At 43.9% G+C, this 13,349-nt stretch overlaps 1 protein-coding gene across 4 annotated transcripts in view; it reads left to right on the plus strand.

The window, feature by feature from the left end:
* Window positions 1-13,349, plus strand: part of sin3aa (SIN3 transcription regulator family member Aa) — an 89,266-nt gene that overhangs the window by 42,995 nt on the left and 32,922 nt on the right. For all 4 annotated transcript variants that reach the window (XM_084315453.1, XM_084315454.1, XM_084315455.1 and 1 more), the window contains exons 12-15: window positions 4,057-4,173; window positions 8,064-8,302; window positions 9,816-9,999; window positions 12,233-12,824. In XM_084315453.1, coding sequence (XP_084171579.1) covers window positions 4,057-4,173; window positions 8,064-8,302; window positions 9,816-9,999; window positions 12,233-12,824 — 1,132 coding nt within the window. The remainder of the gene's footprint in view (window positions 1-4,056; window positions 4,174-8,063; window positions 8,303-9,815; window positions 10,000-12,232; window positions 12,825-13,349) is intronic.

Genomic DNA, 13,349 nt, shown 5'->3' on the forward strand with positions numbered 1-13,349 from the left:
TATTATTAATATTATATTCCAAATAAAATAAGTCCCTCGATACTCCGTGCTGCTGCTGCTGACTTGAAATAAAATAGACAGTTCTGTGGGCAGTCGGCCCGACACTAAACAGCAGTCTGTTATAATCACATTTGTATGAGCTAACGAATTCCGTTATATTGGACATTTGTATTAATTATATCAAGCGAAGAATTGAGAAAGCAGAGAGAGACGGCAACATTATCGTGTGGTTCAACGTTGCGTGATCGCTAAAACCAATGCCGATCTCCGCCTCCCAGCGAGTTGTCATTATTAGACATGCATGGTGACTCAACAACGAAACAAATGTAACTATTTTAATACAATTCAAATTGTGCTTAGAGGGAAGTTACGGTATGCAAAGAAAGATCAAGTCAAGAATTACCAAATGAAACGCACAGCAGCCCAGCCAATATTTCAAGACAGACATATATGTGTGGAAATAAAATGCGCAGCGGCAGATCAATATAATCAATATAAATTAATTAGTTTCACTCACCATTTTGACGTGGTTCACCTGAAGACGAAATCCATCCTCCTGTCCGTTTGGGTGAACTTTTCAATGACCCGGTCATACAGCTGATCAGTCCTTTTCAGATCCAGGAGCATTTCTTTTTCAATTGACATGGAGGATAATGCAGAGAGTCGGGCTTGTCCGGTTGTATTCCTCGCATATGTTTTAATGCGCTTGAGGGCAGAAAATGTCCTTTCCACGGTTGAGGTGGTGACAGGGATAGTTACAACTAAACACGTCAGTTTATATAGCTGCTTCATGCTTTCACTGAGTTTTTTTTGTTGAAGAAATAGAAGAAGGTCAGATGGGTCCTTTCCCTGAAAATCTGCCATAGAATACATGACACCAAGTTCGGTTTTCAGCCGTGGCAAGTCAAAACGCGGCCCGTAGCTGTCAGTCAGGCTTGTGAAAGCAGTTTCAGGGAACGTTTTCTTATAGATGGTGAACTGCGTGGGATCCAGAAGGGAAAGGAATGAAAGCTTTTCGTGATCTTTAAAACGAGTTGTCATTTGATTTAGAATATTGTCAATAATGCCATCATGCACCTTCTTGTAGTATGTACGTGGATCTCCGCACGCTCTGCGCCCAGGTGGCACACCGGTGGTGTTCACTGTCTCGTCATAGAGTTGCTCAAAACGTGGCCTCTGCTCCTCAATGCGAATGCAAAACTCGTCCACCCGAGCCAAACAAAACTGCATGTCAAATGACTTGCTCTGCAAAATGTCAAAAAGAACATCTGCATGGGAAAACATTTCGTAAAATGTTGAAATTAAAAAGCTAAATTCAAAGGTGCTCAAGTATGATATATGAGCATCAGCACCGCCTGTAGCAGTATCGTCAAATTCCTCGTGGTGGTCAACTATGTACTGGAACACGTCCTTAAGAGCATCTTTCTGTTCAAATACAGTGCAAACCAATCTTGATGTGAAATTCCACCTAGTTGGTGCAACTCGTGGCAGTCGCCTTTGACACATCTGGTCAAGCACTTGCGTACGTTTGGGCGATTTAGTAAAGAACGCGGCCATGGAAGACAGGTGTGAGAGGAAGATTTTGCATTCTTGAATTTTTTTTACACCTTGAGATAAAACTAAATTAAGGACATGTGCATAACAGTGTATGAAAAGCGCATCGGGGACCCTTTCCTTCACTTTGGCTTGGACACCGTTTAGTCCCGAGGCCATAACAGGTGCACCATCGTAACACTGCGCTACAAGTTTATCTGTGCATGCATATTCCTCCAAGAAATTAAGAGCCAGGGTTGCAACCTCTTCTGCTGTTTTGCCCCCCGACACATCCACATATTTAATGAACCTCTCTTTTACGCCACCGTCTGTTACATAACGAAGAACAATTGACAGCTGTGCAGCATTGCTCACATCGGACGTTTCATCCAGCATTAGAGCTACACATGACGCGTTCCTTATTTCTTCTTTAATTTCGTCATTCATCACATCAGCAACAGCACTTATCAAATCGTTCTGTATTTGACTTGAGGTTCCAATAAATACCTTGGAAGTGGTCAGATGGTAGTGCAAAGCTGGATCATATTCTGCTAAAAATGACAAAAGCTCCAGGTAATTCCCCCGGTTCAAAGATGTTCCACTCTCATCATGGCCCCTGAAAGCCATCTCCTGTTTCCCTAGGAAAACCACGCAGTGTATGAGCCGTTTTAAAATATCCCGATTTTTTTTGACCTTTTCGTTGTGCATCGTTGTTTCTCTCCGTCTCTGTTCATCCAGCTGTAAATCAATCCTTGCGTCTCCAAATGTTTTCAGACTAATTGTTGCCTTAAGGTGACTTGCCGAGCCTTCATGCTTTTGTGCAGACTTTGTTAAACAGGTAAGGTTATCGAAGCCTCTAAAGTTCCACGCACCCTTGTCGGTCCCAAACAACAAACATTCCCAGCAGAAAAGCTTCTTCCGTGAAACCGAGCCAGTCATCCAGGGGTACCGTTCCCAATTACTAGCCTGGAAATGTCGCTCGTAACCAGCCTTTGATGCCTGGCTGATTTCCAGTCCTTCTGGGGTTGGGCGGCCTTTTTTGATAATGTCCATCTTTTCATTGAATGTTCTTCTTGAAAAGGGAACTGTTAATAAATCCGCAACAACATCGACGGTATCATTTGCTGCTGCCATGTTTCAGTTTGTCTCGTGTTGTCTTGCTTGATAGTTAACTAAGGTAGCAAGTTCCGCGTTTGCCGTTTTGCGCTCTGATTGGCCGACGCAGCCAGACTCTAGAATACTTTGGCATCTAAAAGACTACGCCCATTGACTACAGCTCCAAATGTGATTGGCTGATCAAACTGTCACTCCACACCTGGGCTCATGTTAAGGTTTATTGGGCAGGTCGAGCTAGAATACCCGATGGAGGAAAGTCTGCCCAGAGACTTGTGAAAAGAAATCTCCGATTGGCTGTTATTTTCTCCTGTACAAAAACGCTCTAATGCGCAGTGAATGGGTCGAAAACAACTATGGCGAGTGAAACAGTGCGGTTTTAACAGATTAGCGACACAAACTATTTTAATACATTTGATTAAAAAAAATTAAAAAATTAAAATAAAAAAAGTAATTTTTAAAATTCATATTTTCTTTCTTCTGAGGCTCACAGGGCCTTCTCTGAATACCTTGAAGGCCCTGAGAATTCGCCACTGGTATTTATATATTATATATATAGTATCTATTAATTCGTATCAATTAGATACTCTTTGGGCTTGTTTGTATCTACTTATTCTGAAAGAGTTGAACTAATTATTTTCGCTAGCAATAGATCTCATTTGATTATTCATCCACATTTAAAGAAATATAATCTGATTGATTGGGGTAATGAGGGACTTAACATTAGCCTATAGATTATGCATTTAACTTGTCGGTGAGGCTATTGAGCCGTACTGTATTGTACCCATTCTGCAATCTGTTAATAAAGTTTTCAATCAATCAATCAATGCCGTTAGAAAATCAGGATTTCTGCGATCGACACCTGCTGTATTTTCAGGCGAGGTGGCCGCGCGCACTTATCCTGAGTATCAAGTCTGGTTCGAATGAACGAGACTGAATCAGCGTTCGAGGAACAGGGAAAGCCCGGATTCAAACATCGGGTTAATTGAATCTGGATAATGGGACTTTTGATTGATTTAGTTGAACCAGGTACGGGGAATAGGGCCCAGGCTACATGCTACAGGCATAGCTTCAGGCTAACAGGAAAATTCACTGCAGGATGAAAAAAAAATTCATCCGTTCTGCCACAGGGAACACTGCATTATCGAGACAGCGCCCCTATGAGGATCTGGCCGGTAATGCACTTTTCCGAATCCCAAGAGTAGGGTAAATCTGCAGTGCCGCTCCCTGACATTGAGTAGGATAAAATGGAATAAAAGCCAAAACAACCATAACACGTATATATACGTGGTTGGCCCTCAAGCGTTGGATCTGAAACATGTATATATACGTGGTTGGCCACAAATGTGTTAATGAGAGAGAGAGAGTTAGTGAAAGATGTGATTTGATGTGTGTCTCCGCTGTGTCCAGGTCCTTAACGACACCTGGGTGTCCTTCCCCTCCTGGTCAGAGGACTCCACCTTTGTCAGCTCCAAGAAGACTCAATACGAGGAGCACATTTACAGATGCGAGGATGAACGCTTTGAGGTGAGCCCCATACCCCCATTACAAGCCTTTGAAAAAATATGGTAATATACATCTGTTAGTAACACATCCATATTCTAGATAAGAATAATGACATAAAAAATCACATTTTTATCATCCGATTTTTAGTCTGGGGACATGCATTGCTGACCTATCTCAAACCCTGCCCTCTTTTCTTGATCCTCCAATCACAACTGTCGCTTACCTCGGACAGTTGTGATTGGAGGATCAAGAAAAGAGGGCAGGGTTTGAGATAGGTCCATTCCTGAGAGTCTATGGAACACATCAGATTTTTTTTTTATATTTTTGATCAAGTACTCAAAAGCATAATTTTTCAGCCTCAGGATTTCAGGCTATTTTTGGATGGGCTCCGCCCATAAGTGCTTTGAGTGAGAGTCACCCACAGTCTGCGACTGGCAGACAGAGAGAGAGATAGCGAGGGAGAGGGAGAGAGAGAGGGACACGGAGCATAAAGTTATCTCTCCACTGCTTCCCCACGAGGTCCAGGTTGTGTGTGTAAATGAGTGTGTGCCACTGCTGCTTCCCCGCACGGTCCAGGTTGTGTGTGTAAATGAGTGTGTGCCACTGCTGCTTCCCCGCGCGGTCCAGGTTGTGTGTGTAAATGAGTGTGTGCCACTGCTTCCCCGCACGGTCCAGGTTGTGTGTGTAAATTAGTGTGTGGCACAGGGTTTCCGTTAGAAAAAATTGTTGCCGGTCTCCGTGACCTGCAAGATTTCAATCTACCGACAAATGAGATTAATTCCGGTCATAGTTTATTGAGCTTTAAAACAATTGATAGGCAGGCTATATAAAGAATGTCATCCTCAAGGCATGTAGATTTATAATAGTATTACTTAAAACTAGGCTACTTTTGCGTATACAGTCATTAATATATTCCAAATAAAATAAGTCCCTCGATACTCCGTGCTGCTGCTGACTTGAAATAAAATAGACCGCGTATGTGGGCAGTCGGTCCGACACTAAACAGCAGTCTGTTATAATCACATTTTTATGAGCTAACGAATTCCGTTATATTGGACATTTGTATTAATTATATCAAGCGAAGAACTGAGAAAGCAGAGAGACGGCAACATTATCGTGGTTTGCGTGACGACTCTCTCCACCTCGCAACGACTTATTTGCAAAGAGTATGGCGCTGCAGAGCAGCTGATTCAGCTGTTATTGGCTCTTTTCTGGGAACCGCACAGCAGCGCCCCCCACCCAACATTGGCTGAAAATGGCTGAATTGGAGTACTGCTGGAATACTGCATTGTGCTGCTGTTGCTATGGCTCTGCAGCTTCACAAAAGTTCGCACACCCAGCACTAAGCTCTCGCTGACAACGTCGTTGTCATTATTAGAAGCAACGAGGAAATAAATGTAATGATCGTTTCGTTCATCGCATAGGCTATTTAATTTTAGCCTATTTTAATACAATTCAAATAATCAAATTGTGCTTAGACTCAGGGAATTATTTTCACCGGACATTAAGACCGGAGAGATAAAATATGTCGGACTTCAACAGATTTTGTCGGTCAAATACCGGTAATTACCGGCTAACGGAAACGCTGGTGTGGCACTGCTTCCCCGCACACAGTTTGTTTCCCCGACAGAAGCTCCTGTCTCTCTCTCCCTCTCTATCTCTCTCTCTCCCCCTCTCTCTCTCTCTCTCTCTCTCCCCCTCTCTCTCTCTCTCTCTATCCAGCGACTTTGGGTCTTTGAAAAGCGCTATACAAAATAAATGAATTATTATTATTATTTATCTCGCTGCTCGTTGTCTGCCTCGCTCTGTTTGAGGAAGTGAAGATATTTCCACTCGCTCTGCTGTCGCTGTCAACCTCCAACCACAGAGCCAATCAGATCACAATCAGCTCCACCAGCTCCTTGTTACGTCACCTTGCGAGTAAAATCAGAATGACCTAATTCAATGGAGGAGGAAATGGTCTCAACTGAATTAGAGGAATCCGCCAATATGGTAATTAGAGACACAGACCCATTGATACTAACCCCTATTACTATAAAACAATGCTAAACACTGAAAAAAATGTCCCCTTTAACACTTTGAGTGCCGCTCTGTTTTCGGGCCCCATCTATTCACTGCCACGCTTTAAAAGATAGGAGTCCGTCACTTTGGTTGTAGAGCTATAACTATATTCTATATTATAGCTATGGATACAATACTATGGTAATTTGACTTTCTTCCGGTCAATATGCAAATAAGAGATTTTTCCATGCATACATTTGCACGTTATACCGTGGTGAATATAAGTATGTTTTTAGATCGGTCTGGGGTAATTCCTGAAATGCTGAGGAATAGCCTTATAAGAGTATTATACTATAACCGTTGCCGTTTCTTGCCTGGACCCGCTATTATTCTCAAATCAAATCTATATCATAGGTATTATGTTTCATCGTGAATGCATGCATTTTTTTTTAATGATCTTAAAATGTATTGGATTATGAGGTTACTTCTATGTTGCGATAACGTCTCTGTATCTCATTTAAATGTGCTTTTGGGGAAATGTCCGGGCTGCAAAGTAAGCAGTACAGTAATAGCCAGTTAGTTCCCATTAGTTCCCCCCCCCCCCCAACAATCCGTATGTAATTACTTCTTTCATACCTTTTTGCCAGTATGGCTTTGAAATGGTCATTAAATTATATTCAAAGTGGTCTTAAAACTCTTAAATGTAATATGTTTTGTATTTAGTCTCCTTGTGGAGCTGATGACTGGATACCTATTTTAAGATGTGTCAAATGAATCCATTCATTCATCTCAATTGGGTTTGATTTTTAATTGGTCATTGGAGTGTGATTAAAAAGCGTTCTAAAGTGGCTCGGGTTATCAATTTCAACTTAGTTCAAATTATTTTTTCTTGGCGGCTAGGTGGTGCAGTGGGCAAGGCGCTCACCACTAATGCAGGAGACGCTGGGTTCGAGCCCAGCTCTCCACATTGCTTTCAGTTTGGCTGGTCGTTCGTACTAATACAATTGGCAGTATTAGGGGGTGGGAAACTGATGGGTGGGGATCGGACGTTGTGGACGAGCGCTCCTACAGGTCGGTTGGTGCGCCTGCGCAGTAGAATCAGGAAGCGACGGGGGCGGCGTCCCTCCAAAGCGCAGACCCCTGACGCTGAAAGATCGCGCTGTGCAGGTGAAAAGATGCGACGGCTGCTACCTCGAGTACCGGAGGGGACTCGTGCAATGTATGTCTTACACGTCCACATTACAGCCGGCTTGTGGGAGGCATGAAACAGTGTTCGAGATAGGGGAGGGTTGAATTGGACGATACGAAATTGGGATGGGAGAAAAATAGAAAATGGGAGAAAAAGTGGATAAAAAAAACAAAAACAAAAAATAACTTTTTTCTTTTCCTTTTTTGTAAATGTATTTTTCTCCCCCCTTCTTCCGTATTTTTCTCCCATCCCAATTTAGTCGTTATGCCAATTCCCTTCCTGGTCGTTGTGCGCTTTTGCCCCCTATTGTCGGTCTGGGGAGGGTTACCGATCGCTGTTTACAACGACCAGGACACATACCCCACCGGCTTCCCACCCGCTAACACTGCCAATTGTGTTAGTAGGGACGACTGACCAAGCCGGAGGTACCGCTGACAGCTGGATTAGATCCCAGAGTCTCTGCGGTGGTAGGCGAGCGCTTAGTCCACTGCGCTACCCAGCCGCCCTCGAATTCTTTTTTAAATGAAAAACACAAGACTTATTTTTATTTGTGGTGTTGTGTAGAGGTGTAGTTTTGAAATAATACAAAATAGGTTTGTAATCTTTGTTGGTTGTGTAACACAAAGAAAAAACAAATGATTTGGTCTTGGTAGAACGCACAACCGACAGCGTTCTACCAGCCAAAAGAAATTATAATATTCTGTCTTGATTTGCCCTGTAGCTGGACGTGGTGCTGGAGACCAACCTGGCCACCATCCGAGCCCTGGAGACGATACAGAGGAAGCTGTCACGCATGTCTGCCGAGGAGCAGGCCAAGTTCCGCCTGGACAACGCCATGGGGGGCTCCTCGGAGGTGGTTCACCGCAAAGCCATCCAGAGGATATACGGAGACAAGGCCCCCGAGATCCTCGAGGGCCTGAAGAAGAACCCAGCCACCTCCATCCCCATCGTGTTGAAGAGGTAGGGTGTCGAGAGGCCCTGAGAAATACTGTGAACTGTGCCTGTTTCTGTTAGTGTTGGCAAGCTGGCAATATACACAGTGGAACAGTGGGAAGATGAGAGATCATTAATGTGTTTATTTGAGCAGTTTGGGGTTATTTATTTATTTATTCAACCTTTATTTAACCAGGCCAGTCAATTAAGAAGAAATTCTTATTTACAATGACGGCAAGACGACAAAAGGGCCTTTCGAAGGGTAACAGGGTAAACGGGGACCAAAATAATGTTAATTAAATAAACCAAAAAATTACCAATCCAGATAAGACAATGGACCTATCTCAAACCCTGTCCTCTTTTCTTGATCCTCCAATCACAACTGTCGCGTCCGAGGTAAGCGACAGTTGTGATTGGAGGATCAAGAAAAGAGGGCAGGGTTTGAGATAGGTCTATTGGACACAGATGATACATACATCACAGGTATGGGAAATCATTTAAACACAAACAACCATTAAATTGTATAATTTCAAAAACAATAAACAAACAGTAAAGTAAACCCCGGGAAATGTATTGAGCCGTCTGTTTTGTATGAACTTTTAACTAAATTTGCTGAATTTAAACAGCGTCGATCCCATCCCGCCTTAAAGGGGACATGCATTGCTATTCCTTTCACTATTTGGGCAACTTTACACAATTCCTGTGAGTCTATGGAACACATCTGTAAAGTTTTTTTCAAAAACAATTCATTGTTTTGTATTTCTAATCAAGTACTCTAAAGCAGCATTTTTCCACTTCAAGATTTCAAGCTGTTTTGGGCTGGGCTCCGCCCATAAGCGTGTTGAGTGACAGTCACCCACAGTCTGCGACTGGCAGACCCAGAGAGATATAGAGAGATAGAGGAGGGGGATACTAATTAATTTCGCCACGGGGGGGGGCATAATCCCACGGGACAATGCATTGGTAACTTGTTTCAAATGACAATATATACCCCTTATATTATTGCACGGATCGGAATACGGGCGCGCACGTGGGAGCGTGCGCAACGATATTTTGACAGTGATATGCGAGTGGAGAAGCTCCATCCCTGCGTGAACACACATTTACACACACTCCCGCGCATGGGGCTAGAGGTTGTGTGTAAATGCTTGTGTCCCTCTCTCTATCTCTCTATCTCTATCTCTCTCGCTCGCTCGTTCTCTGCTGTCTCTGTCGGCACCCGCGCACGTCAACCCGTTTGAGGAAGTAGGAATTACAACTCGTTGAGCGAATTGTTGATTGTGGGCGGTGACTACAACCAGTGCCTTACTCACGTCAGCAAAACAAAACAGTCAAATCAGAATGGCTTAGTTGAGTGAGGGAGGATCTCATGAACTCGAGACTAGACTGATGAGTCAAAATGAGAATTAGAGACACAGACCCTATTGATATAAACCCCCATTGCTAGGAAACAATGCTAAACACTGGAAAAGGCCATTTATAAGACACGGACCTTTAAGGCGAGCTGTGTCCTAATCGCGGCTTTTCTTCTTCTTCTCAGGTTGAAGACGAAGGAGGAGGAGTGGCGGGAAGCTCAGAGGGGCTTCAACAAGATCTGGAGAGAACTGAACGAGAAGTATTACCTCAAGTCTCTTGACCACCAGGGCATCAACTTCAAACAGAACGACACCAAAGTGCTTCGCTCCAAGACCTTGCTCAGTGAAATCGAGAGCATCTATGACGAAGTGAGTTTGTCTTCCCTGTGATTCTCAACCTGTAGCTTGTTTTCTTTTTTCTTTTTTTGTGTGGTTGATGAATTTTAGAAAATGGCACAGTTGTCGCTGGAGTACTCATTCAGCTCTATCTGCATTCAGCAAGACAACTGCTACCACTGTGAGAAACTGAATAAAAAAAAACAACACAAATATATATATATATTGTGGCAGATATCAACCCCCCTCTCATGGATATGTGAAGGACGGGAGATATTACTGCCACGGAAGGAGTGGAAACAATTAGGTAGCTGATTAGTACTGATAGAACACACCTGTGCATCATTAGTTCACCCACATCTCACACGCACACACCCCAGACACACACACTACAAATACACTAGGATAGAGAGTGTTGGGTTGGGGCGCTCCAGTAGCACACCACATAGCGCACTGAGTCGCGAATCGGTCGTCCCGGGTTCGTTTCTCAGTCCCGGCGACCATTTGCCGCATGTCTTCCTACCTCTCCTCCCGTTCTCCCTCTCTCTCTCTATCGGTCCTGCGTGGCCAGAAAAAGCTGAAAATGCTATAAATAAAAGTTTAAGAGTGTTGGGTTGAGTGGAGGTGAGGTTGGAGTTATTGTAGTGAGAGAGATTGTTGTATACAGAGTTCTGCGAGGTGAGAGGTAGTGAGAGGTGAAGGCAAGAAGGTGTTCATTGTGTACTGGACCCTAGACTGGCTGAGAAACCCCCTTGTGTACTGACCCTGCACTGGACGACTACTCTGAGTATTGAACAATTCCTTTTTTGTGTTTTGATCATCGGACTGTATTATGACCATTCTATTTGCCCATCGTACTATTATTCTCCCTGTAAATCAATAAATATTCTTATTGATTGATATTGCACTGTGGACATTTGAATTTGTTTGTTTTTTTAACCGTGACGAGTCTGAACACCACCAGGCTCGTCACACTTGGTGGAGGAGCGTGCAGCGTTCTTTGGTTTAAAAACAAACATTCTTCAAACAAAAAAATATATATATAAGACAAGTTAACCTGGAATGTTAACTTGCAAAGTCAGGGGAAATAATGGTAACATGGAATGTTAGGGGAAATGTTTTACCGGGAAAGTCAGGAGAAATAGTTAACCCAGAAAGTCAGTGAAAACGCTTAAAGGTCCCATGCATTATAAATGGCCTTTTCCAGTGTTTAGCATTGTTTCCTAGCAATGGGGGATTATATCAATGTGGTCTGTGTCGTTAATTATCATATTGACTCGTCATCAGTCTGGTCTCGAGTTCACGAGATCTTCCCTCACTCAACTAAGCTGTTCTGATTTGACAGTATTGCTTACATGAATAAGGTACTGATTTGTAGGGATGCACCGAATATTCGGCCACCGAAAACTTTCGGCCAAAAATGGCCTTTCGGCTTTAGGCCGAAAGAGTTTTTTCACCGAAAATATATCACAGAATGTCAAAGAACAGAAACAACCTGTAACCTAACGCGTGTTGTTGTGATGACGTAATCAAAACGCGGCTTCAGTCATTACATGCGCAACGTGAGCTCTTCAGTCCTGCGTTCTGCAGCCTGTGATAACTCCTCTTGGGACTCCGGAGTCGCGCTGTTTCTATGTAAACTCTGCGCGCAACGCATCCAATAAATGCGTCTTTAACATGCTTTATATCCTCGCCATTACTATATGCCCGTCGCGGTTAAAAACCTTAACTAACATTAGCGTTAAGCTAGCTAACAACGCTTCAGTTCCTCTTTCACTCGTCTTTCTTAAGCTACGTCATCCCCCGCTAAGAGTCACGGGAGATGTAGTAAATACAAGTCCTTCCATGTAGGCTAGAACGCAGTGAATTATGACAGTAGTTCAAGTTTCTATATTAGTTGTCATACACGCTCATAACACACACGCATTTTACACACAGCCTGACCTCTATCTCTCTCTCTCTCTGTGCCAGTGCAGACTGCAGACTGTGGGTGACTGTCACTCAAAGAACAGCCTGAAATCCTGAACTAGAAAAATTATGCTTTTGAGTACTTCATTAGAAATACAAATTGTGTAAAGTTGCCCAAATAGTGCAAGGAATAGCAATGCATGGGACCTTTAATAATGTTGACAAACGTGAGGGGAAATCATAATGTGTAAGCGACTCTTAATGTTTAAGAGTCGACGAACTCACCAGCCACAGGCAAAATTTTGCAGCATTTGGCTGGAAGCTGGTATTAACTTCCCACCCTGGTTGTCCCTCACAGCGTCAAGAGCAGGCATCGGAGGAGAACGCCACGCCGCCCACCGGCCCACAGCTGACACTGACGTACGACGACAGCCAGATCCTGGAGGACGCGGCGGCGCTCATCATCCACCACGTCAAGCGGCAGACGGGCATCCAGAAGGAGGACAAGTACAAGATCAAACAGATCATCTACCACTTCGTCCCCGACATGCTGTTCGCCCAGCGGGGCGAGCTCTCCGACGTGGAGGAGGAGGAGGATGAGGAGGAAGAGGAGGAGGAGGAGGAGATGGACCTGGAGGAGGCCGGCTCCAAAAAGCACAACGGTGTCCCGGTGGGCGGCAGTCCCACCAAGTCCAAGCTGCTCTTTGGAGCAGCGGCCCAGAGGCTGCGGGGCTGCGACGACGCCTACAACCTCTTCTACGTCAACAACAACTGGTACATCTTGCTGCGCCTCCACCAGACCCTGTGCTCCCGCCTGCTGCGCCTCTACGGCCAGGCGGAGAGGCAGATCGAGGAGGAGATCAGAGAGAGGGACTGGGAGAGGGACGTGCTAGGTCTGAAGAGGGACAAGAACGACAACCCGGCCATCCAGCTCAGACTGAAGGAGCCCAGTGAGTAACTGATATACCGTTTCCAAATCCTAAATTCGTCACTAAACGCATAGTATCTCACGTACCGCGTCATGCACTGGTGCGTAAGGTCCGATGAGGTTAAAGTAGGGGTGGGATGAGATACCAAGTTTTTAGGGAGTCCCTAAACTTGGGGGCATATCATCCATTTCAGCAACACTATGTTATTCCTGAGCCCCAGGACAGTTCAGTTAATATTAAATTTTTAATTTTTTTGCCAAAACAAACCAATGGTATCCAGCTGCAGAACGGCATACTTGCCACACTCAGACCCAAATTAAATTTTTATTTTATTTGTATTTTTATCCCAATTTCTCACATTACATTCACCCTGAATGTTGACGTTATCCAGGTGAAAAGTTAACTTCATAAATCATTTGATGTATAATTAAATCAAAGGAAATGCGTTTGGGTCTGAGAGTGTGGCTGGTCTGCCGTTCTGCAGCTGGATACTATTGGTTTGTTTGGGAAAAATTCTTCTGCTCTGTGTGACAATAAATAAATTAA

The sequence above is a fragment of the Notolepis coatsorum genome, assembly GCF_963971535.1.
Source record: "Notolepis coatsorum genome assembly, chromosome: 6".
Classification (NCBI taxonomy): Eukaryota; Metazoa; Chordata; class Actinopteri; order Aulopiformes; family Paralepididae; genus Notolepis; species Notolepis coatsorum.